The 26,318-nt window shown below is 36.1% G+C and overlaps 1 protein-coding gene across 1 annotated transcript in view; it reads right to left on the minus strand.

Moving 5' to 3' along the window:
* BCHE (butyrylcholinesterase) overlaps positions 1-26,318 on the minus strand; it is a 58,518-nt gene that overhangs the window by 3,940 nt on the left and 28,260 nt on the right. Inside the window, exon 3 of the mRNA XM_036898362.2 lies at positions 4,583-4,749. Within this exon, the coding sequence (XP_036754257.2) occupies positions 4,583-4,749 (167 nt within the window). The remainder of the gene's footprint in view (positions 1-4,582; positions 4,750-26,318) is intronic.

A 26,318-nucleotide genomic window follows, 5' to 3' on the forward strand; every position in this document is an offset into this window, starting at 1 on the left:
TTCTTTGAAATTTTCCTTACAGAGCTGCTTTGAAAAAATATTCCATAAAAATTTCAACTCAGGTTATCTGAATAATCCTAATTTTCAGGTTATCTGAATAACCCCAATTTTTATTCTTTTGCATTAAAGAAAAATGTTTGAAGCTTTGTGACTTGAAAAATGTAAAATATGGGAAAAACATTGTTCTCAATCTTTGTAATCCTCTATTATTTATTTATAAACCTTAACATGCAACTTCAAATTGGTTTCCTTGTTTAAGTGTAAAAAGTTCTGATTAATGAAGAATTAAATATATAAAGGATAATGAATTAATTGTTGATATGTGTTAATATGAATTATAAAGAACAATGAATTAAATTGTTATAATAATCATATATGCATTAACTTTAAAATTTATTAAATATATTTAACATAACTTTTGGGGAAGTATACTCTGAAATAAAAAGGTAAAATATAACAATGTTTTCAAGACACACTGGAACCCTCCTAGAGCCCGGCACTAACGCAGAGCAAGGGTAGTTCGCACAGCTCAACTAGTTGAGCTGCAACTAGGGAAAAAGTGAGTTAGGAGTTTGTTTATTCAACCTGCTTTATGTCAGTTGAGTATTTAGATATAGAGATAATTGATATTTATTTTTTCAACACGTAAATCACAATAGACCACATGTGCTTGAATCAGAATGGCTTAGTTTGGTTTATAATAAATCAGTCATTTAAAGTCTTCTCCACCCCCTCTTATTGTCACTCAATTACAGACCTATCATTTAAAAATATTTCAAGTAAAGATTAAGAATGTGTAGTCTGCGGTATGTTAAATGGTACCTCTCCAGGTCTCTTTGGCAGATTAACCGTGTTGCCTCATTGTTATTCACACCCGGAGGACACCAGGGCAGATCACAGTAGCTCTGCCAAGGGATGCAAAAGCCCATCTCTGGATATATATTATGTCGCAGAACATTTGGTGATGCACTGGTATATCAGAAACATCTCCCAAACAGATGGAGTGCACAATTATAATTTTGGTGAGTAATGTCTGATAATCAAAAGGCACATTAAACAATCAAATCCAGCTCTGAGGTGCCTGTATTTGCCTGAAACTAACCCCCAACATCTTTAAACAAGAAACTAAAAACATCAACCCTGTGGAGATCTCTAATACACAGCCTAAAAATTGTAAAATATGGTAATGAGCAGAATGGGAAAGGTTAAAGGAAATGGTCAATAATATGTCTGATAGTTGAAAGTCAATTATTTTTATTTGAAAAATAAAGGTAAAAAAAGACTTGAGCCACATGGTTAGAAACAGCTGGGCATTTTAAATCTCAGTAGTGAATTGGATATATCTCTTATCTTTCTCACAGAAGATGTTATCATTCAATTTGATTTAAATATTTTCTTACTAATGAATTTTGAAATGATATGCTCATCTGAATAAGTTTTCCTACTATTGCTTTATATAAGTCTAAGTAATCATTTCCTGAAGAGTTGTTAACTTACTATCGGTTTATTCTATTATGCAATATGTGTACATGTTCTTAGGTATATATCTTGAGGCTCCGAATATTTAAAAATATTTGGATGGTGTTTTTAAATATGTAAATTCTGGAGTTATTTTCCCTCTTAGGAATCAAGGCTTCTACTACTTATCAATTAACTTGTTTTGACCTCTTTTTTAGTACAAATTATATTTGGTCCTATTCTACTTTTTTTTTTTTAATTAATTGATTTATTTATTTTGTTGTCATTAATCTACAATTACATGAAGAATATTATGTTTACTAGGGTCCCCCCTTCACCAAGTCCCCCCCCCACATACCCCATTACAGTCACTGTCCATCAGCATAGTAAGATGCTGTAGAATCACTACTTGTCTTCTCTGTGTTGCACAGCCCTCCCCATGCCCCCCACACACATTATACATGCTAATCATAATGTTCCCTTTCTTTTTCCCCATCCTTATCCCTCCCTTCCCTCCCTTTCTCCCCAGTCCCTTTCCCTTTGGTAACTGTTAGTCCATTCTTAGGTTCTATGATTCTGCTGCTGTTTTGTTCCTTCAGTCTTTCTTTGTTTCTATAGTCTTTGGGTTTGAGGTGAGTCTCTTGTAAGCAGCATAGAGATGGGTCTTGCTTTTTTATCCATTCTATTATTCTGTGTCTTTTGATTGGTGCATTCAGTCATTTACATTTAGGGTGATTATTGAAAGATATGTACTTATTGCCATTGCAGGCTTTAGATTCATGGTTGCCAAAGGTTCAAGGTTAGCTTCTTTAGTATCTTACCGTCTAACTTAACTCACTTATTGAGCTATTTTAGACACTGTCTGGTCATTCTTTATTTTTGTCCTTTCTTATTCCTCCTCCTCCATTCTTTATATGTTGGTTGTTTTATTCTGCACTCTTTTGTGCTTCCTTTAACTGCTTTTGTGGGTAGTTGATTTTATTTTTTTCCTTTAGTTAGTATTTGGTTGGTCTGCTTTCTTTGCTGTGATTTTATTTTCTCTGGTGACATCTATTTAGTTTTAGAAGTGCTCCCATCTAGAGCAGTCCCTCTAAAATACCCTGTAGAGGTGGTTTGTGGGAGGCAAATTCTCTCAACTTTTGCTTGTCTGGGAATTGTTTAATCCCTCCTTCATATTTAAATGATAGTCGTGCTGGATACGGTATTCTTGGTTCAAGGCCCTTCTGTTTCATTGCATTAAACATATCATGCCATTCTCTTCTGGCCTGTAAGGTTTCTGTTGAGAAGTCTGGTGATAGCCTGATGGGTTTTCCTTTGTAGGTGACCTTTTCCCTCTCTCTAGCTGCCTTTAAAACTCTGTCCTTGTTCTTGATCTTTGCCATTTTAATTATTATGTGTCTTGGTGTTGTCCTCCTTGGATCCTTTCTGTTGGGAGTTCTGTACACTTCCATGGTCTGATCGATTATTTCCTCCCTAGTTTGGGGAAGTTTTCAGCAATTATTTCTTCAAATACTCTTTCTATTCCTTTTTCCCTCTCTTCTTCTTCTGGTACCCCTATAATGTGGATATTGTTCCATTTCAATTGGTCACACAGTTCTCTTAATATTGTTTCATTCCTGAAGATCCTTTTATCTCTCTCTGCATCAGCTTTCAGCTTCTATGTGTTCCTGTTCTCTGGTTTCTATTCCATCAATGGCCTCTTGTATCTTATCCATTCTGTTTATAAATCCTCCAGAGGTTGTTTCATTTCTGTAATCTCCCTCCGGACTTCATCCCTTAGCTCTTGCATATTTCTCTGCAGCTCCATCATCATGGTTATGAGCTTTATTTTTAATTCTTTTTCAAGAAGACTGGTTAGGTCTATCTCCTTCTCAGGGTTTGCCTCTGTGATCTTGGACTGTATCAATTTCTTCTGCCTTTTCATGGCGATAGATATATTTGTGGGGAGCTGGAGCGTGTGTTGGGTAAGAGAAAGTCCCTTCTTGCCAGTTTATGACCTTCCTTTCCTGGGAGAACAGCGGCCTCTAGCAGCTTGTGCTGGGCAGCTGCATGCAGATGGGGCTTCTGATCTTGTCCGGCCGCTATGGAGTTTATTTAGCTCTCCAGTTGCTGTGGGAGTGGCCGGCCTCAGGTCGCTGCTCCAATATGGTGGAGCTGAGTCAGAGGGGTGCAGGCGGGAGGCTGTTTATCGTGGTGAGGGGCCTCCGAGCTGTGTTGCAGGGGTTCGAGCATCCAGAGCTCCCTTAGGTTCACAGCTGCTGGGCTAAGTGTCCCAGGACGCTTCCGTCCAGCTGTGGGGTCCCTGTCCCTTTAAGACTTTCAAAAAGCACTCGCTTTTCTTTGTCCCAGGTGCACTGGCTGCGGGGACCCGCTCACAGGTCTTACTGTCCTGTTTCCCTAGTATCCAGGACCCCACACATGCACTGTGTTTGCGCTCTGGTGCAGATGGCTGGGGCTTGGTGTTCAGCAGTCCTGGGCTCCCTCTCCCTCCCTGCTCTGACTCCTCTCCTCTTGCCAGGAGCTGGGGGGAGGGGCGCTTAGGTCCTGCCAGGCCATGGCTTGTACCTTACCCCCTTCGCGAGGTGCTGGGTTCTCGTGGGTGTGGATGTAGTCTGGTATTGTCCTGTGTCTTCTGGTCTCTCTTTTAGGATTAGTTGTATTTGTTGTATTTTCAAAAATATATTTGGTTTTGGGAGGAGATTTCCACTGCTCTACTCATGCTGCCATCTTGGTTCTCCGTCTTATTCTACTTTTTAGTTCTATAAATTGTTTATTTTATATATTTATAGATTTGTCCATTGATTCAATAAATAATTCTATAAAGATTGGCTGAATATCAAGTAGTCCTCTATTTTAGTTCCACTACTAGCTTTTACATTTCTCTAGGAGAAAATTTCTATTTAATTTTCTTTATTTTAGTGCTGACTTGCTCCTTATATTGAAAGCCCTCAAATGTAGCAAAACTTGCTACAAGAAAATTATTAAAATACTGAGCACATTAGAGTCAAGTCATTGTAAAAAAAATCCCAGAATAACATCATCATCGTGTCTTGGATAGTCTACCTTACCCTCCTTTTACATAATCCACAACCAGTCATTTAACCAAATACTAAAAAACACACACCTGTCATTTCCAAGACTCTGGGAAAAAACAATGTCCAGAATCGGCATTGTTGAGCACGTAGTTTACTGTATATTCTTGGTGCCTCTGTATTCAAAGTAAAATATTTTTGTTCAGTGCTTTTGAAGGCAGGCCATCTTGTACTATTGTTCTGGGTCCCATTTGGATTTCTAAAAATGAAAGAGAGACATTATAATTCTAGTGAAATCACTGTTTGATAAAAGGAATATTTTCAAAATTGAGAGTTTTTAAAAGGTCAGAAAGAATTATAGATTTGTCTTGATGATGTCAGGCGTGAGTGAAGTAGGTTGAGTGTTTTCAGTGACTGGAAGTACTATGTTAGTTAAAAGTGTAGGAATTAAAACTGAAGAACTTTTTATATAAATTTATGCTTAACGTACAGGAAGAAAAAAAGTATCTTCTATTTCAATAATGCTAATGTCTTCTTCACATTTAAACATGCTCAAAGGGGCAGTGTTAATTTGTTTCATTTTTGTTCCTTAATCCCAATCCAGTTTTTTAGAATGAATATTAATGTCTTTTACTCAATATCTCTTGCATCTATTTCATTTTATTTGTTTTTATTACTGCTGTCTAACTTTGGGACTGGTTACATATGTCATTATTTAATAACCTTATTACTTTAGGAAACTGTCTTTTGTCTCACTTTTAAGTTGATCATACATTCTTGTAGATATGTTTACCGCTGAAAAATCTTTCAGTTATTCCCTACTGGGTTCAGATAAAGGTTAATGAACTAGGCGCTGCCCACATTTCCGAGTTTATTTTCAGCTATTCTCTTCATGAGCCAATCAACAGGAATAAGGGATAGTTCCTTAGTAGTTCCCTTTTCTATTTCACTTCCTTGCCTTGCCTCTGCTTTTATTTCTGCTTGGATTCCCATCAGTCCCCAACATCATGTGTCTAAGTGGATTGAGAACCTTCATATTCTCTTTTTGTGCTGATATTTCCATACCTCTTATTGTGATTTTTAAATCAATAATACTTTCCTCTATTTTTTAGAAATTTAAAGTTTTGGGTTCATTTACACCTGTATAGCACTCAATAATATGTTATTGCCTAGGTCACACAAACAGTAGTAGAGTGAACTTTTTTGGAAGTGGATCCAAATAGTCAGTCACTAGCAACTCTTATTGATTTCCTTTAAATATATTTTTATGCTATAAGAATGAATCAGACACTGCCCTAAAATCTACAACTACAAATAAAATGGGAGACGTAGTTTCTCTCAGGGACTTTACAACCAAGAACCAAGTGTAAACAAAGGGGCCCCAGTTGTGAGAAGAGAGAGCAATCAATACTTGTTTAAAAGGAAATTACCTGAAGGAATGAGATTCTAGCTGAAGTAAGGAGAAGGAATAGGAAATGAGCCACAAAAAAAAGTTGGGACAGCTAGAGAAAGGGAACAGAATTAACATAGGCATAAAGAATGCATGTTTATTTTAGTGTGAATAACAATGAAAAAAGTAGTTTTCCTGATTCTAGGATAGAGGAGATCCTATTAGGACTTTAGCTTTAGTTTTTTAGTGTTATCACATTAAGATCTGACAGCCTAAGAGAAAGGTTCAGACTTCAGCTTGTAGGCATTTACTATTCTTGAGGCATTTTCCTCTAACTGGCTTTTTGTAACCATAGCAGAAACACTGACCTTGAGGTATGTAAAATAATCAAGAAACCTATGAAATAGTCACAGATACTTCTATCATAAACAGAAGACTAAAATGATAAGGGCAAGTAATTCATTCTTCTTCCTTCAATACATTGTTAAGCAAAATCATGTAAGAAAGACTCCAGTTGAACATTTCTAAAAATTCAGCACATAAAATTCTTCATCATTTGAATAGCTCTGTCAATTCTTAATTGATAGAAAATTGGGAGTAGTGACAATAGATTCAAGAATTTTTTGGCCAAAAGCCTGTGAACCCAGTAAATTTTGGGCACAGAAACAGGCAGTCATCCAGGAGTTATCTACAGGCAGATTTTACCTTCAAGAACTTGTATCAAATAAACACTATAAATTCATATTTTGTATTACAGAAACAGACATATTCAACTATGAGTTCAGGAGCTTTAGAGATAAATAGCTTGTGGATGGACTACTTGATTCTATGTAGGAATGGATGATTTAATAAGAATTATTAATAACCAGAGCTATTCAAATGAAACCAATATCATAACAGGATTGAAACCTCCTGCTTTAGGATATTATTTAAGTGAGGTCATGAAGAAAATCTTTCCAGATCACAGATGGCACATTTGTCTAGGTGAATTGTGTAGTCTTATTTCTTTCTTTTTAAGCTTTAGAAATTAACAAGTACAGCTGCTGGAGGCTGGATACTAAGCCAGGAGAACCATTGGTCTGATTCGGTACAGTAATTCTTACATTCCTAAATTGCCCACTTTCCTTCTAATCCCACTCTAATTAACTTATGGCATTGTTTTAACAGCACATTCATTTCTGACTACTGCAAATGGTGACTTAAACAGAGCTGTCTTGTACTTGAGTTCAAGAGCAAAGCACTAACGGCACTGCCAGTGTTGATTTGACAAACTTTGTCATATGAAATAACTCATGACAGTCCAAATTGCAATTCAGAGATAATAAATTTCTTTTGCCTATGGATGCAGATATACTTTGCAAAAAGTGATTGAAATAGTTATGAAGTGACAGAACATTTTACTCTATAATTTGAAGAAATCTCCAAAGACTTTACAACTTACGAGAGACAATTCTCTTCTTATCTGTAGCAATTAGAAACTTTGTGGAATGCAACATATTTTTTCAGACACACAATTCTGAAACACCATACAATTTTAATCCACAATTGTAAGATCCATTTAAATATCTTGGCTTTGCTATTTTTCAAAATTATTTTCTGTTTGTGTCATGAAATAGGCCTCAAAGTGATAATACCTAAAATTTTCCATGAACTAGAGAAATCTCTGCTCATTTTTATCATCATATTCTTGTTCTACTCTGCTGTATATAAAAGTAGTATCATCCATTACACTTTCCTGTTATACAAGTTTGAAATGTTTCAAGACATAGTTTATTTAATCAAAAAAGACAAAATATCTTCCTAATATCTATGTTTCAGCAAATTACCTGCTTGTCATTGATATTTGAAAACAGATTTGATAAAAATCACTAAATAGATTTTTTAAAAAACATTGACTCAGGATACCTGATATGAAGAAGTAGTATGCATTCTGCTTCATGCATCACTTTCTTGGGGTTATAAATCCAATATCATCTCCTAATGCTGACACAGGAATTAAGTTTTTTTTAAAGAATTAAGAGACAGTATATCTAAGAAAACTCTATTATGAATTTAAAGTTAACATATTTCAGTGTGCTGAACAATCTAGTAAAATGAGGTCATCATTAGTATTAGTAAATTAAAAGTCCATCTGAAATATTCCATTGTTATAAGAGGGCTAAAAAGATACAGTTCATATTGGATAATTTCTCACATATGCAAAAATTCATGGATTCATATTTAGATAAGTTTTTTCAATTTAACAAATGGAGGGACTATTAGGAAATCTGAATTTAAAGAAAAAACTCATTCATTCATTCAATAAATATTAATTGAATACATACTATATCAGGCTTATTAAAATCATGGAAGATTCAACAAAGACAAAAATAGAAATTCCTGCTTCTTGCAGTTTTAATCCTTTAAGAAAGATAGATAATAATCAAGATATACAAATCACATATAGAATATGTTAGATAGGAATCACTACTAGAGATAATAAAACAAAGATGGGGTAACAGGAAATGAGAAGGGACAGTGGGAGGTGTAATAATTAATTTATTGGCCTTTGTCCACTATTCTTTTGATGTAACCTCTAAGTCTTTGGATTTTCACACTGACCTGATTATGCCATGATTCATGGTGGGCACCTGATTGTGTTTGCTAAAGACATGACTCAGGGTAAGGCTGCTCACACTAATAATCCCAGGGAAGGAACTGGCCATGCCAGAAAGACAAACCCTGTGACTAGAGGGTTGGGACTTTGAGCTGTATGGTATCAGCCTGACTTCCAGGAAGGGGAGCAAGCAGAAGATTGAGTTCAACCACATGGCCAATAAGTCAATCATGACTGTATAATGACACCTCAATGAAACTTGGACTACAAGCTCAGGTGAGCTTCCTGGGCTGGCAAAACTCCACGTGCATATTGCCACAATTAATGCCATGAAGGTAACGCCTCTCTGAGGATACAGAATATGTGCCTTTGGAATCCTCTCAGTACCAGATCCTGTTTTATGTATCTCTTCCTTTGACTGGTTCTGATGTATGTTCTGCTGTTATATTAAAAAAAGAATTATAAGTAAAGCATCTTCCTGAGTTCTGTGAGTCATTCTGGTGAATTATTAAATCTGAGGGAGCCTGTGGAGATCCCGAGTCTGTAGCCAGCTAGTCTCAAGTGAAGGTAGGCCTGATGACCCTGAACTTGCAACTGGTGTTAGAAATCTTGGGTCAATTGGAAGTATGAAGGACTGAGCCCTTCACCTTGACTTTGGCTAACTCTGGGTGGGGAAACTGCAATACTTGATAGGAAAGGAACTTTAAGGAAATGGGTAAGGAACTTGATAGAAAACAGGAGGGAGTCACACAGTTTTTGGAGGAACATTTTAATAGAAGGAATAGAAAGCAAAGGCCATGATACATATGTGTGCCTGGAGTTTTACAAAAAAAACAAGTAAGAGAGTGTGGCTAGAGTGGAGACAACCAGAGGGAGTAGTCTGAGTTGAAGTCAGAGAGGTGACAGGAGGCCCATATTATTTAGTGAGCTGTAGGTTCTTGTAAGCTTTGAAGAAGTCCAAGAGGTTTTTGCACAAAGAAAGGGCAAGATCTCAATATTTAAAAAGATCTGGCAGTTCTGGGAATGGACAGCAGAGAATCTAAGGCCAGAACAGGGAGACCAGTTAGAAGACTACTGGAAAAGTTTAGGTGAGAGAGGCTGGGTACATGAACAGGGAGGTAGTAGTAGAAATTGAAAGAAGTGGTCAGATCTTGAATATATTTTGAAGGTAGAAAGAGCCCCATTGGCTTAGCCATTGGATTCAGTATGGAGAGAAAGAGAGCTATCAACAATGATGCCAATCTGGCCTTGGAAATTGGATGGACGAGTAGAGATGCTACTACCAAAAAAGTAAATGCTTCAGGAAGAGCTCGTTTGGAGGAAAATATCAAGAATTCAGCTCTTCCCATGTTAAATTTGAGATCCAAATAGAGATGGTAAGTACGCAGTTGCAATTTAATGGTTAATCTTTATTTTACTGAGGGAATTTGCATCCCTAATGGATTCACAAGCTCTTTAATGTAGTATGCCCTTAGGAGTACTAAAAATGTAACTCAATTTATACATTTCAATAAGAAATGATATTTAAAATGTAGATACTGCAATAAATTAATTCATAGGATATACAGCCACATGTCCCCTTCTGGATTGTACCTCCTTGTTCTATGCTTATCCTGTCTTCTTTTCAGACACATCTTCCTTTATGACTCAATTAAAATAGCCAATCTCTATTTCCTCATATTTTAAAATATATTTTAATTGTGCTTTTTTCCTCTTCTGTCATTAGAGAGTGCTATGATCTGAACATTCGTGTCATCCTAAAATAAGGTGATGGTTAAACTAGGGCCAGGAGCCTCAGGGTCCTCATGAATGGGGTTAGTGCCTTTAGAAAAGAGGCCCAACATGGGTTCCTTGCCCCTTCCCAATGTGAACACACAGTAAGAGGAGCTGACTATGAATCAGGAAGAGGATCCTCGCCAGGAGGTGACTATGTGGTGCCTTAATATTGGGCTTTCAGCCTCCAGAACTGTTAGCAAGAAATTTCTGTTTATAAGTAGTTTTGTTACAGCAACCTGAATGGATGAATGTAGTAGGTAAGTGCTATGCTAGCCATCATTTGATTGCTTTGTTTACAACCTGGAACTGTGCCTGACTCACAGTATTTAGGCTGGAAATATGACTAGAATAAGTGAGAAACAGCATGACCGATAGTTCAAGTTATCTCACTTTCCTTTAATTGTAGTAAATGTTCACATTTAAAAACTACTGCTGCATAGAAAATTAAAATTAACAGATGACTGTTTCTCCAATTTCAGAATTCTGAGCCAAGTAATATGAAATTCTGCTACAAATAAGTTTTTAATATGGCTATAAGACACTGTCAGGAAGTTTTAACATGTGACTTACATACATGTCAACTAATTTTTCCCTAAATAGCTTCATATTTAAATAAAAATTAATTGATAACATAGCCTATATCTGTGTCTAAAGGATCCTCATTTCAAAAGTAAGATGTGCAGATTCAGAGCCTTCAGAAAAAATTAGAACTGATTGAGCAAAATTGAGCAAAAAGAAAACTGAAAGGAGACAGTATCATGATTAGTAGTGGGAACAAAGAATGAAAGATTTCACAAGTTGCTACTGTTATTTTTACATATTTGAATAAAGAACAAAGCAATTTTCAAATAGTAAACAAATTTACCCCTCATATTTAAGTATATGATGATGAACATGAGTTTCTAACATAATTAGAAAAATTTGAAGACACATGTGAAACAGTAGTGTTAATAAATAGCAAATGAAAAATAAAATCCTGTAAATCCTGTATCTGTCAAGTCTATATTCTCCACCTCATTTTGCATACTGGAAACTCCTTAGGATAAATGGAGATTTTTAAATACATCTAAATTTTGATACCTTCTAGAGGAATTTTCTGTGACTGTAGTATATTTATAAATCTGACCAAGTTCCATAACTGATTTCGTATAATTAAGTGTTCTGAAATCTGTGCAGTCTTTAAAAGTGACCCAAAGGTAGCTTCTTAAATTAAATAAATGAATTAATTGTAACATTTATTTTTAATCATATATCCAAATTAAATGAGTTTAATGCCCACTGAATTCTATTAAAGCAACTTAGTATTAATTCATGAATCTATTTCCAATAATTCACACTGACTCCATATTAATCTACAAGGCTATATCCTATGTTGATTGAGCAGTTTTATAAAACTTCTAAAACTGGGCTTCACAGTTTTCTACATGAAATCCACAAGATGAATCTTTAAAGACATAAGGAATAATTTAAATAATTTTGCTTTACATATACACAATACATACACACACAAATGCACACATTCTTGTGTATCTGACTCCTGATGAGTGTGTGTGTGGTGTATATTCTGCAACTTGAATATTACCAAAACAATTGAACAAATATCATTTACATAAAAAATTAATGTATAACATATCATACTATTACAACTCACTGTAAAGGTGCCAAATTATGTAAATAACAACTATATTTTGAGCTTCAGAGCAAATCACCTCTTATTTATTCTTGCATGCTCAATATCTATCACTAGCCTTAACAAAAAGTGTATGTTCAACAGATGTTTGTTGAAATGACAAGTGAAAAGCCTCCAGAACTTTAGATCTTAGATTAATTCAGTATCAATTATAAAATATTAATTTTCATAGTATTAGAAGAGAGAAATTTGCTTTATTTTCATGTGCTAAGATGAAAGAAGTCCTATAAATATTATTCTTCTAAGATTAAAAAGTTAAAATCTCACATTGATTAAGTGCCTAGAGCAAAAATATATACATGTGACTTGGAAGTCCTCCATCAGCTGATGAGTAGTCACAATATGCACTAGTTTCTCTTAAGCCTATTCACAAATGGTCACTCTTTTCCAAAGCTCATTCATGGCCTCCAGCTAGACTCACTGTCAGTTGTTGGGCATCTTTTTATGATTGTGCTATTTTCCCTTTGGATGTAGTAAGGGCAAAAAATACTACTTACTAAAGCAGTATAGGGTGTATAATGATATAGTTGTCCATAGAGAACATTTATAAGTGGGTTATTTACAGTTTAGATTGTATGAAATGCAAATATCTAAATGTAGTTCACTTTTGGTACTTGCTTCTTCCCATGTCCTGACATTTCCATTGTAAATTGTGGAGATGAGGGAAGTAATTATGGAACAATTCCCTAGATTCATTGGTTTGTTAAATTTCCTTCGTAATTCAATGGGTTTGTTATTCTAGATAGCAATCTGGGTATCTAGAGGGGCAGGATTGTATTAATACATGGTAAAAGTTTGTAGTAATTCAGAAATTGCCTTAACAATGACTTCTTGGATCTAAATGTACTGTGTAAGTAGAATCTATGGTCTAGTTGGTTATTAAATTTTTATTATTTCATTATTCCTGGCTAGTGGATTGGGATACATTCACAACTTCATAGAGGAATAGGAACACAGATAGTTATGAGAGAAAGAAGAGCAGAGCAGAAAAGATAGCCAAGCGAAAGGGTGGGGCAGGGGAAGGAAGGAAAGAGAAGAATCCCAAAGGAAATATACAAACTGTATGATCATGTTACCAACTTTGCTCAAAAGGCAGTGTGCTAAATCTTTTAGGGAAGGGGAAAAGAAAGAGAGGAAGATTTATTTTCATTCAGCATTGATAAAAAGGAACAAATTACATTTCCATTAAATAAATACTATTAGGAAGATGAGATATATTTAGCTGCACATCATCTTCTAACTAAAGGATGAATTTTGAAAGTACAGCAGATTGCTGCATATGAGGTGAGATTTCTTGAGTGCTCCCTGGTGTCAGGAACCTTGTTGAATCATCTACGTATTTTAATTTTTGTATTACTAGTACCTCAGAAAGACCTTAGCCCAGGGTGTCAATCAGTGTTGTTGAACATGATCATTAAGAAGAAAAAGAAAAAACAGAGTAAAAAAATGTCTGAAACACAAACATGTTTCACCTTTTAATACAAATTTTTTTTTACCTAAATTTAATACTAGGAATCAGGTGCTCACTTAAAAGCACACTTTCTATTTTTTTATAAGAACATTTAAATCTTAATTAGTATTTAGAAGAGGTTTTTGTACTTAACTCACTCTCCTGAATACTTCACTGAAGTAGTTGGATAGAGTCGTGCAAACAAACTGATTCCCAAAGCACAGTTCTCATTTAGCAATTAGGTTGTGTTGCACATCTTTGGTTGTTCATCAGCCAAAGGGCAAAAGGTTGCCAGACAAAAGATCTCTAAGATCTTTTTTATGCTGTTGGTATGATGGATGAACAAAGCTTTCATGGTCTGGAAGATTATTCTTTCTTCTTTCCTCAGCATTGTTTGGACAGAATAGTTTGCTTAATTATCTGGAAAGTTAAAGAGGAATACCAGGCAATGTTCAGCCTCCTTGTTAGCCAGAAAATGAACTGGGCTGAATACTAGATTGATTTAGAGGGGAACAGGAACCTGTCTTCCTTCCCTGCTTCCCTTTCTACCCTTTTTGCTTCCTTTCTCTCCCTTTCTCCCCTTACCTTTACTATTTCCTTCTTTGCTTTAGGAGCTGAACAAATGCATCCAGACATCTTGCCTATTTCTAAATGTGGAAGTGCTTTTTATTTGTACCTATTTTTGTTTTCTAGTGACAGTGGAACAACTGCTGTCATTTGGAAGCAATCATCTGAATCCCAAAGGGTCTGTAGAAAGCTGAAATGCACTTTCATATAATGGCACTGGAGCATTTATTTTATTAAGGGTCAGATTTAGCATTAATTATGGATAAGAAAATAATCCCAAACTTGAAACAAATTGGCTTCTCTTCAACTCTTCCAAATTCTATCTGTTTCACTCTTCTTCATGTTGGTTTGCTCTAGTCTGTGCCATAAATTTGATGGCAGCAAGCCCACAGTTTCAGGAATAAAGCTAGAGAATGCCAAGAAAAAGTCCTGGAAACTTAGTTTTGTAGTAATACAAGCCTTAAAATATCTTGATTTTAAGGAAACATTCGAACGTTAGAAGAGATCTGGGAAATCAAATACTCTAAGAAAATTAAACAAAACTGTAATTATTGTGGTTTTTTCTTTAATGGGTAGTTTGAGTATATCAAATAATTCTTCTTGAGTTTGAAATTATTTTCTTTATGTTGCTCTACACTGGAGATCCCTGTATTTGAGTAATCACCTCCATTAGACTGGAAAGCTCAATGAAAGCAGAGAATATGTCTGTTCATTCCTATAGCCTAGCACAATCAGTGCTCAATAAAAGCTGCTTGGTAAAGATTTTACCTACCAAGGGTTTGCTTAAGTGAGTAAACCATTAGATTGATTGTATTGGAACCTAGTGAAAATTTAAATACAAATATATAAATATCTCCAACGTGTAAAGAAAAGACTGAAGTTATATTATGAATATACTGGAAACTAAAATTTTAAAAATATCTTTGTATATTTGATTTTATTTGTACATCTAAAGGACATTGCTTTTAGGGAAAGTAAAGTAAAAGAAACAAAGATACCGTGTTAAGGTGGCATGGACAGCAATGACACTATTTTTGGAGAAACCTGTCATCCCAAGATATATTTCAAGTAAGTTTTATTGCAATACACATATGTAGAGAATAGAGCCCCAAATCATGCTTAATGAATTTTCCAAAGTGAGCACCCAACACTAATGAATTTCTAATCATTGGAATGGTTATACATACAAAATAATCTTATTTCATTTTAATGATCAATTTTATATAATTTAACAAATTATTGAAAACCTTTGACAAGTGATATTATATCTATATTAACATTGGAGAGATAAGAGTAAATATATTTGTTACCTACCATGTAAAATATCATGTTGTTTTTATCAATAATTCTATTAATTATATGACCAACAATTAGTAAATTAAAAATTATCCTATAAATATTTTCCATTACTTAAAACTTGATGATGTCCCATATCAACCTTCAATTATTTCTCATTGAGGTATCATACCTTATTATCATGTAGTTGGAAGTATTTTATAATCAAAGATTTTCTATTATCAACTGTTCCTGTTAATCCTTTTCTGGATATTTTTCCTAGTTTTTCTTTTACTTATTTTTTTTTCATTCAAAGATAAATATTATGCCTTTTAAGTAAAGTTCAAGTTTTCTTAATGTCTGATCTCCTATCCAGATTATCTAGAATATTTTCATGAAGTTATCCTTTCCTGTTTTTTAACGTTCCATAATGGGATGTGTGTCCCAATCTGCACAATGCCTGTCATTTCAGTCTCTGACAACTTTATTCATTACTAACTTCAGTTGATAAGACAGACCTTTACTCAGGCCCTACCAGGAGTTGAGAGACACTGGAGGTATTTTTTATTCCTTCTTAAAGAGAAATTTCTATAAATGGTCTCTCTATGAATTTTACCCAAAGGTTCTCTGCTTTGTGCCCCCATTAAATGTATCTAGGTTCGCTTTTACGACTTGATTTTTGTTTTACTTGAAGCCAGATACATTCACCCCTCCACACGAACAGCTTTTCTTGTCCTTCAGACTAATGATGACCTTTTGATTTGTGAGACAATGAGGTTATTCTTATCTGGTGCTGTACCACATGAGAGCCAGTATTCTGTTGATTTTTTTTTTAATCCACAATAAAATATCAAACTGTGTTCAAAATTTTTTTTGAGGAAGCTGTTATTCATTCATTGAATTTTATTGCCTAGTGCATGCCAGGAAGTCCTGTATGGGCAATGTATAGAGCAGTGATCAGAACTGATAAGGTCACTAAAAACATAGATTCATCAATTTAGTCTGGATATTGACAAAAAAGTAATCAACATTAAAAACTGAAGTAATAATATTGTTCATGAAGAAAGACAAATGGTATAGTCAAACATCCTTAAAAAGCATGTCATAATTCATAACTGGCTATTGACTTATAGACAAGAGTTGTGAGATAAACTGAAAGGTATTGAAAGGAAATCTTACTTTTTACATTATTTCTGTGCTACAGCTTCCTGGCTTTTACTTAGAGAAATGTGAGAAGGATGAACAAAGCAGTCTTTGCAGTTCTCATAGACACTAAATAGAGCTCAGGCAGTTCCTTCCAGATTGTTTTTAGGTGACAATGATGAATGTGATTTCCAAATGACTTGCTAATTGCAGCCAAGTCAGTCACAGGATTTTACTTCTTACATCCAAGGCAGATGTACCATAATAAAAGCAAAAAGATAACTATTTTGTTTTCTCAGTAAGGTCAGATTATCCCTGGCCAGTCTTGTCCTAACTCTCTGTGTTGCAACTTCTAACATCCTGTAAAACTTGCTCTTGCCCCAAATCCCTGGGGAAGGTGCTCCATTGCTTGTGAGGCACTTTGCTCCGCCAGTCCCATTGTCCCTTGTATAAAGGACATTAAACTCGACATTACTAAAGTTTTAGTTTTGTCATTTGACAAGATTAAAATAAATTTGTAAATTTTAATTCGATATTCTATAAAAGTTTCAATTTAAGAAAGGGCAATTGCAAAGAAGTTTAATTTCATATTTAGAAATTAGTTTTTCTCACTTTAATGTTCTTATTCATTACATATAAATGATCTCCATTGTACTAATGGAAGAAAAAGAAAGTAATTAAATACAGAAGATATAAAACAACCAATGTGGCTCTATATAATAATTTACATGGAGACCAAAAAAACCTATCTTAATTTATACATAGTCTATTATAAGCCTGAGTAACTAATAGACTATCTGAACTCAAACCTTATGGACAAGACAAAATTAGGACTTGTACATTCTTAAATTTTAATCATTTTTATAATTGTTAAGTTTCTTTGACTTCTGCAATGGTTACTTCATGATAAAATACTTTATATTACAAGGTCTGAATAATTTATTTCCTAATAACTCAAATTGATAAGTTAAGAGAGCATTGTAAATAGTTTTTTTGGTAATAAATTATTTCAAAATGAAACCTGAGATTTCAAATTCTTGTTATGAGTAGTATTAGTTTAAAAATTCTACAGATACATTTTCTGGTTTATGTTACTTTTTCCCGATTCTCTATTTCAGGTTCATTAATACAACTCAAAAGTCTTTATGAATACATTTGATGAAACATTCATTTCCCAGAGGATGTCTTCCTTAAGTAGAAAAGAAGAAGTTCAAAGATAAACAATAAAATAACTCAAATGCATATTCAGAGCTTTAGGGATTCCAGCTAAGGGAGAAGGAAACCTTATGTCTGTTATAATGTTAATATTTACATCAACTTTTGCCCTCACTGTGTTAATTATTACTCTTCCTCATCTCACTTAACACCTAATGTAAATCCTAAACATGGAAACTGAGCTCTGCCAGCCCCAGAGCCAATCTTGACTGCTGCAGCCAGGACATAGTAATCAGGGGGTCCCTGAAAAGTTCCCATCCTCTGGTCCCTGCTGCCCAATCTAGTTCTCATTTCAGTGTCCAGTTTTTCTTTGTGTTTTCCCATTAACATACGGGCCATTTACTGAACTTTCCTTGGATTCCTTTCTTAGCTTTTGCCAAGCGAGGCTCCTCCTAGGAGCATCGGCGTTTGTAGGCCAGCTGACTTGCAGTTAGGGATACCAGATTTGGCAAAAACAAAACAAACAAAACAAAACAAAACAACTCAGTTAAAAATGAATTGCAGCTAAATAACAAGTAATTTTTTAGTATAGGTATACCCCATGCATATTTATGGGACATACTTACACTAAATAAAAGTATTCGTTGAACTGTTCAGCTGGTTTTCTTTTTCTTAGTGTATGTCTCCTAAACCTGTATTTATCTGGTAACCCCACTTACAGTATGTGTCTGGTTTATTTTAATACCTGTGGAATTTTGAGCAGCTTAGTCTCTAAGCTTCCAAATCCTTTTCACTCCACCTGCTGGTGATGATCATATTTCTTTAGAGGGTTGTCATAATGTAAGTGAAGTCCTGAGAGACAGCTAGCACATTAGCAGTTAATACACTTTAATTGGTGTCATTAATACGGACAATACTATAGGCTTAAAGTTATTAATCCAATGGCTATTTGATCAGAACTTTCTCAAGAATATTCTGACCATCCAGTAAGGCTATTACTACTTATAGGTCATGTGCAAAGCATATTCCTTAAGGCCTCAGACATTTTTGTTATAACCATAGTCATTTTTACTTTAACAAATTAATTTTCCATCAGATGTTGCATAATATTCCCCTGAGTGATAACAGACACCTAGAGGACAGTACATAGTATGTTCTATGATCTTGGGGTCCATATGTGTCACCACTGATCCTAGCTCACATACAAGAGGGTGTTTTCCTCCCAGCTGCTTGTCTTGCTGTCAGTCTGCGACCTCTTAGACTGTTGTAAAGCTGCTTGCATCCTGCTTAGTTCTCAGAAAACTGCTGCTTCAAATTTGTCTCTCATATTAAAAATAAAGGAGTAATTATTATAGAATATAGGGCACATTACAAGCCAACAGGTTCCAAATGATGAAATACAACCTTTTCTATGAAATAATTATCAAAGAAATATTTCATGACAGCTTTTTTTGATAGATCAGAATATTTGGGTGGTGGTTTGTTAATTTGTCCTTTGCTTCTCATGTTTTGATTCCCACAGGTTGTTCTCTGCCAAATCCAAATTACTGACAGCCTAACTTCTAATCAAGTGGCTCACATTTTATTTGTAAAAATGAGGTAGACTCATTTGGTAAAATCAAATTAGTCACATTAATCACTATATTATTCCCATCAGCACACATGCATGTTGTGGTATTTTCCACAAAAAAAGCCAAAAAAACCCCACAAACAATTGTGAAATATTGACAAGACTGAAGCCATTTTAAGATGGAGCAGGAGCAGCCACTTCAGAGAAACTACCTTCCCTGCCTTTGTCTGAACTGGGCTGAAACCGACTGGACAAAGCAGCAACCACTTTAGGCAAGTGTGTGAGAAATCAGCTGGAGGACCACATCCTGAAGCGAGACTGATAGCTGTGGGCTTCCTGAGGGTCAAGCCAGCATTCGGTTCATGTATAACCCAGAGTGGCTGAGCTTCTTAGCACCCAGAGGTAGCTGGTTAACACCTATAGGAAAACTTTTTTCTTTCCTTCAACTCATGCAATTGCCCCCGTCCTTTCCCTCATAAAAACCCCTTGCTTTCACCCGATAAATGAACACTGCCTAGCTATTAGCAAAAAGGTTATATGACATTATTCTCTAAGCCTTCCCTGAGTAAATTCATTGGAATAAAGTTCAGACCTGTATTTGAAAACCTCTTCATGGTTATTATAATAGGCTCCAAATCATTTTTAAGGAACATTCTAAGCTGCCTTTAATTGGACTCTACAAAGGTTGCCTTCTATTCTGTTTATAAACAGCCTGAACTGCCACCTTTTCCTTCTTGTTAAAAAAACTAGTATGAAATGGGGATGTCTTCTATTCCTGACCTAGTCAACCTAACTGACCACTTAGCTTGGACACAGCTCTCGGAGAGCTAAAATTACAAATTTACAGCTTCAGTAACTGTCTCTTCAGCCCCTTCAATGCAGTGAGGCTGCTCCAAGGGAAAGTAAGGTTGTTGTGTTGTTTTATTTTTTAAATCTTCTCTCTTAACCATCTAGGACAAACCTCCACAACAATCAGAAATGAGGCTCTCATTATTTTGGTTGACACCAGGGCAACTGTTTCTGTGCTCAGCCCCACCAGACGCAAACAACCCCTTCCTCAGAGTAGAGGAAAAATCCAAAAAGGGACGTTTCTAATAACTCTATAGCAGTTCATAAATCTCTTCCCTTGCCTTTTTAACTACAGATGATCATTCATTTACTGGAAATAGATTTCTTAGGAAAATATCATGTGTCATCTCCCTTTCTTAAAAGGGGAAAATAATCCTTGAGGTTGATTCAGCCTCCAGCTCAAGCAGCACTGAAAATCCTTCAACAATTCTGTTTTATTCTTAAACCAAGTAACAGGGAATCAGAGTGCTCAGCCCTCTCAGTGAAAACTATCAAGATCTGGGCAAAATTTACAAAAGACATTGGACAGACCTAGTCAGCTCCTCCAGTAAAAATTCAGGTAGCAACCCCTCTTTAACACTAAGCAGCACTCTTTAAATCCTGAAGAGCTTGCTCAAATTAGACCAATTGTAAAGGAATATAAGGCTCAAAGTCTTATGATTTGCTACAACACACTCATCTTAAATCCAAAGAAACCTCATGGATGAGGATGTGGATTTGTTCCGAACCCTGGGGCCATAAACAATATTGTCATTCCCCAACACCTGGTTGTCTGTAATCCCTATATTTTCCTGACCTTTATTCCTAAAAGAGTAAATTCTTTACAGTCACTAATCTCTGTAGTGCTTTATTTTCTTAGCATACCCATAGATCCTGAAAGTCTTTTGTCCTTGCCTTTACTTGGGAAGGTAACAATGCACTTGGACTGTCATGCCACAAGGGTACTCTGAAAGCCCTTCCCACTTTTTGCACATCTTAAGGCCAGGTTTACACACACAAGTTTTTCATATGGGTCAGCTCTTACAATATGTAGATGACTTCCTCCTTTTCTTTCCTCACGAGAAGCATATGAAAGGATAGTGTCCACCTTCTTAACTATTAGCAACCAAAGGCTGCTAGGTATTTAAAGAAAAACTTCAATTTTTTCAGACACAACCCAGGTACTTGGGACATTTGATTTCAAATCAGACACTCCTCTTGGATCCTGAAAGTCTTCAAGACATTTTAAATTCTCCAAAGCCACAAACAAAAAGACAACTTCGTAGACTCCATGGCCTTGCAGGATATTGTAGGAAGTAGATACCAAACTTCTCCCTGATATGCTGACCCTGTATACCTATGAAAACGTGACAAAACCAACCTCGTAGACTGGGCACACATGGCTTTTTGTTAATTAAAAGGACTTAGCTCCTTCCCATTAAGGCACCCTAATTATGAGCTGCCCTTTTTCCTCTTTATTCATGAAAAGGAAATGCCTTGGGGTGCTTACACAGAAACATGGGGAATAACATAGACGTCTTGGCAATTACAGCCAGCAGTTAGACGCACTGGCAGAGAAGGGAGCAATCTCAGCTACAGCAGCCTTCACTAAATCCACCAAAGGAAAAGTCCTGGGCTTACCTCTTAGTGTCTGTGTTCCTCACTCACTAGGGGTCCTGCAGAATCCCACCGTACTCAGCATCTCCTGCCAGTCAACAATGAACTCTTACCTCTGATTTCCCCTCATTCACTCTCCCTCACTCTAACAGTCTTGATCCTGCAGTTCTTCATTTTCCTTCTGACAAAACACCTCATAACTGATTAACTTTGACCAACTGCTGACACCTAGAGCTGATTGACAGAAAACTCCTATCATGAATGCCTTTTGCTCAAGGTTTACTGATGGCTCTTAAAGATAACGAGGGAATGCGGGGTTCCCGGTATGCTGATACAATTCCTTTTGATGTGGTCAGAGCAGCACCACTGAGGAAAGCTCCTTCAGCCCTACAAGCTGAACTGCATGCTCTAACCGGAGTCTGTATTTCAGCTAAAGACAAAAATGCAAATATTTATACAGTTGGTAAGCCTTTGGGGTTGTTCATGATTTTGGTATGCTATGGAAACAAGGAGGATTTCTGGTGTTCAGAAGATCCCAAATTAAAAATGGGAACTTTGTCAAGGAATTACTAAATTCAATGCAACTTTCATCTGTCCTGGTGATTATCAAAATCCTTAGGCATTCTAAACTTCATTTGGATGAGGCAAAAGGAAACAATCTAGCTGACCACGCAGCACAAAGCTAAGGACCTAAGGTCCGTTAAAACTAAAGATGTTATTGCTGACCTTGAGCTTCTTCCAAAGGCAGAGTTCAAATTGTGAAATACAGATCACCTTACCAGGAACGAATTTTTGCACTGAGAACAGTTGTATTTTCATGCCATTTACAAATATTTGCTATGGCCCAAGTAACAAATCAATAATATTAGAATTAAGGGGAAAAAGAAAACACAAAAAAACAAAAAAATAAAAAAGCCTTGCTTGAAATGATTCATCAGGTGACCCACTAATCATCTGACAAATATATTTTGTCAAGCAATATTGGTGGTGAAATGAATCTAAGGCTACAAAGAGAGCCTCATTGTGCTATGTGCCTATAATTCAACTCAGGGAAGAACCCTGTTCAGATAGCCCCTGGTCTTTTTAATCAATCTACTGGTTCCTTTGAGGTATGGCAAATGGGTTTTATCCAGTTGCCTCCCTCCCAAGGCTATAGATATGTTGTATTGATTTGTATGTTTTCTCACTGGGAGAGGCATTCCCTTGCTGATCTGCCACCACAGCCACTGCTAAGACACAGTTAGAAAAGTTTATACCTATGTGGAATGTAACTTCTAAATTACAAAGTGACTGAGAAATGCACTTCACAAGTCATGCTATGAAATAAGTATGTGAGATATGGCACATACTACAACAATTCCATTGTGCCTATCACCGCCAATCCTCAGAAACTGTGGAAAGCAAAGCTAACATGGCCATAGGTGCTTCCTCTGGCCCTGCTGAACCTGGGATCCATCCCTTTGGGTAAACATAAAGCTTTCATCCTTTGAAATAATTACATGTTGACCTATGCATTTAGCTCTATCTGCCTTTGATATCCGGCAGACTAAAGAAGACATGCTTTTGTATTATAAGTAAATAGCTAAAGCTATTGATAAAAATCACAGCCTGATAGAACAATCTTTCTACAGTAAGCTCTTGGAAGTTGAAGACATTAAACACCACAATCTACAACCAAGTGAAATGGGAAAAGACATTTTCAAAAGGACTCTTTACAACCAGGATGGAAGGGACCAAATCAGGTTCTCCTAACAAATCCACTTGCTTACTTTAAAGGTATAGACATTTGGATTCCTGTTTCTCATTTAAAGAAAGTGAAAGTGCCCTGCTCCCAATTGGACCATCCAGCCAACAGATGATTTAGAATTAAATATTGCTGGGAAGTGAAACAGACATTGTTTGACATGAATAGCTTTTCCCAAGACTCTGGACCAGGGCTGTATACTTATAAACATTGTTCTGACTCTGCTCTTAATCTTTCTGACATTAGACCTACCTTGTAACACTGACGAACTTTGATTCTTGGTAACTCAACCTTTCTGGTTTGTCCCAGAATATTGATCCTCTCTTGAATAATAATTAGATGTCAAACACCTGGTATAATCATTATTGTTCCCTTTTTCATCTTGATCTTTGCCTGGAAGGACAATTCCATTTTCTACATATTCCAACACCTTGTATATGGTGGGAACCTACAAAGTGTTGAATTTTTCTCAGAGGCCTTGCTCTATACATGATTCTGGAGATCCTTTAGTACATTTAATCACTTATCTTTCTTCCATTCCACCACTAACTTTCTGTTTTAGCTGTATTGTTGAACCTTCATATAGACTGAGGCTTTCTTGGACTTCTCCTAGGTTGCCTTGCCTGAACACTTAAGCAAAAGATTTAAAGGATGATATTTGCAAAAAGGAAATTTAAGATTACCTGATATTTCTCTATTTAGTCATACTCTACCTATAGATAACTTTCTCAGTTGCTCATACCTCTCAAACCTCTGGTTTAATTGATTTTGTTATAATGACTTCATAATTTGTGCTCCCTGAGGGTATATTTTTCACTTGTATTTGGGAAGAATACCAATGGGAATCATACTATTAAATCCCTATCAAAATAAAGCCCATTGTAAGATTGGATTAGCAGTTACACCTCTTTCACTGTATAATCAACCAGACACTTAGCACTGAGCATCACCTTGAAACTTATTTAACAGACTACCATGCTGCACTGGTTGCAGACATAGCCAAGGGTGTGCAGCACCCTGGGGTGCCAATCCTAGACAAGCTGCCAAGTTTGGATGACTTCTTTTTTGAGTAGGTACTACCATAAATGTATACTTAACTAAAAATCTATCTAAAACCCTGGGGGATAAGGGAAAATCTGCAGGTAAAGCAATTGCCACCCAAGAAAAATCTTTGGATTCCCTTACCTGTTGTGTTAGGTAACAGATTTGCTCTTGATTACCTCCTCGCTGAACAAGGGAGCATTTGTTCTACCATAAACACCTCTGGTTGTACTTGAGTAAATGCCTCTCTCCTGATGTAGAAACAGAACTAGATAAATCTGAGCACAAACCAAGAGGATAATGCAGTGTCACTGACACTCCATGGTTCTTTGGTCTTTGTAGCTGGCTGCCCTCTGGAATTGCTTCCTCGTTCAGGACAATCCTCCAATTTGGACTCGGCATTTCATTTACTATTGTTGGACTTTTTGTCATTATAAAACTTTCTCTCTTACGTATAGCTTGATGTTATAATGATGCCACTCAGATAATGGTCACTGAGCAGTTTGAAATTATTTCTAAGTCTTATGAGAGACAGCACATAAGGAAGTTCTGGAAACTATGGAAGGCATTTGGCCCTAAAGTGACTTGACGGTAAAACCTTTCTCCCCTCTGGTGCTCTTGTTGTCCAAATGTCACCTACGACTCTTAAGGAAATCACCTTCCCTCCAATATGGAACATGACACACTGAGAATGAGCTTTCCTGCCGTGAGGGATGAACGACGTTTAATGACTGATCAGCAATATTTCCAGTGGTTGACCACCGATACTCTCAGAGAATGATCTAGATCAAAAGTGGGAGATGTGAAATACTGATGTGACTGGAGCCATATTTTAAGGGAGCTGGAATGGCTGCTGCAGAGAAACTGCCCTACCTGCTTTTGTTTGAATTGGGCAAAAACTGTTGGGAAAAAAAAAGAACTAGGAAAAATTGCATTTGTTTTAAGCAAATGTTTGAGAAGTCAACAGGAGAATGGAAATCTTAGTCACAAGATTGATAGTCATGGACTTTCTGAAGATAAAGCCAGCAGTCAATTCATATATAAACCAGAGTAACTTAGTTTGTTAGCACCCATTGAAAAACTTTTTTCTTTCCTTCAGCTCATGGAATTGCCCCCTTAATTTTCCTCATAAAAACTCCTTGCTTTCACTCTAAAAGCAGGACATTATTTGGGTTTCTGACTGAGTGTGTGCTCCCCAAATTGAAATTATTTAACCCCAAATAAATGCTTGTTTGCCTCTCTTTGTGCCTCTTTGTATTCAGGTTCACACAGTCAAAATGCTTTCTGCTGTCTTTTGTCCCCACAACCCCTGATTTCATTTTCTTGCTCCACCTCACAGTAAAGGTGTCTGAAAAAGTTGATGCAAATTGCAATTTCAAATTCCTCTCCTCCCATTCTCTCCTGAAATTCCATTAAGGTTTTAGGTCCCTCCATTATATCAAAATATCACTTATGTTTGCCACTAATAATCTTCACATGTTGAAACCCACAAACCTTTCTATAAAGTTTCATATAGTTTTCATTATACTCATTCTATATTTGATGCAAATATTCATTCCCTCCTTGAAATGGCTTCTTGGTCTTGGGGAGAGCTTTTGTTCTCCTAGCTGCCCTTTCAAACAATGCTATTCACTCCTTCTGCTGAATGCTCTTCCTTCTCCTGATCTCTAACCTAGAAGTGCTCAGATATATGCTTTGTCTACAGTTTTCATAAGTGATACCCTGTGTCACAGCTTTAAATGCTACTACCTCTCCCTTGATTTCTAGATTTCAGTATCAGAATAGCTATTTTATTGCTCCAAGCGGCTGCAAAATAGGTACCTTAAACTTAAAATGTTTAAAATAGCACACTTGATTACACAATCTCAGCCATATCCTCCCACAGTCAGCCTAACCTGATCACACAGTGACTCCTGCAGCAGCTCAGGTCAAAAACCTTGGAGTATCTTCACTTATTTTTCATATTCCACATGAATCTTTCAGCAA

The sequence above is a fragment of the Manis pentadactyla genome, chromosome 1 (assembly GCF_030020395.1).
Source record: "Manis pentadactyla isolate mManPen7 chromosome 1, mManPen7.hap1, whole genome shotgun sequence".
NCBI classification, from domain to species: Eukaryota; Metazoa; Chordata; class Mammalia; order Pholidota; family Manidae; genus Manis; species Manis pentadactyla.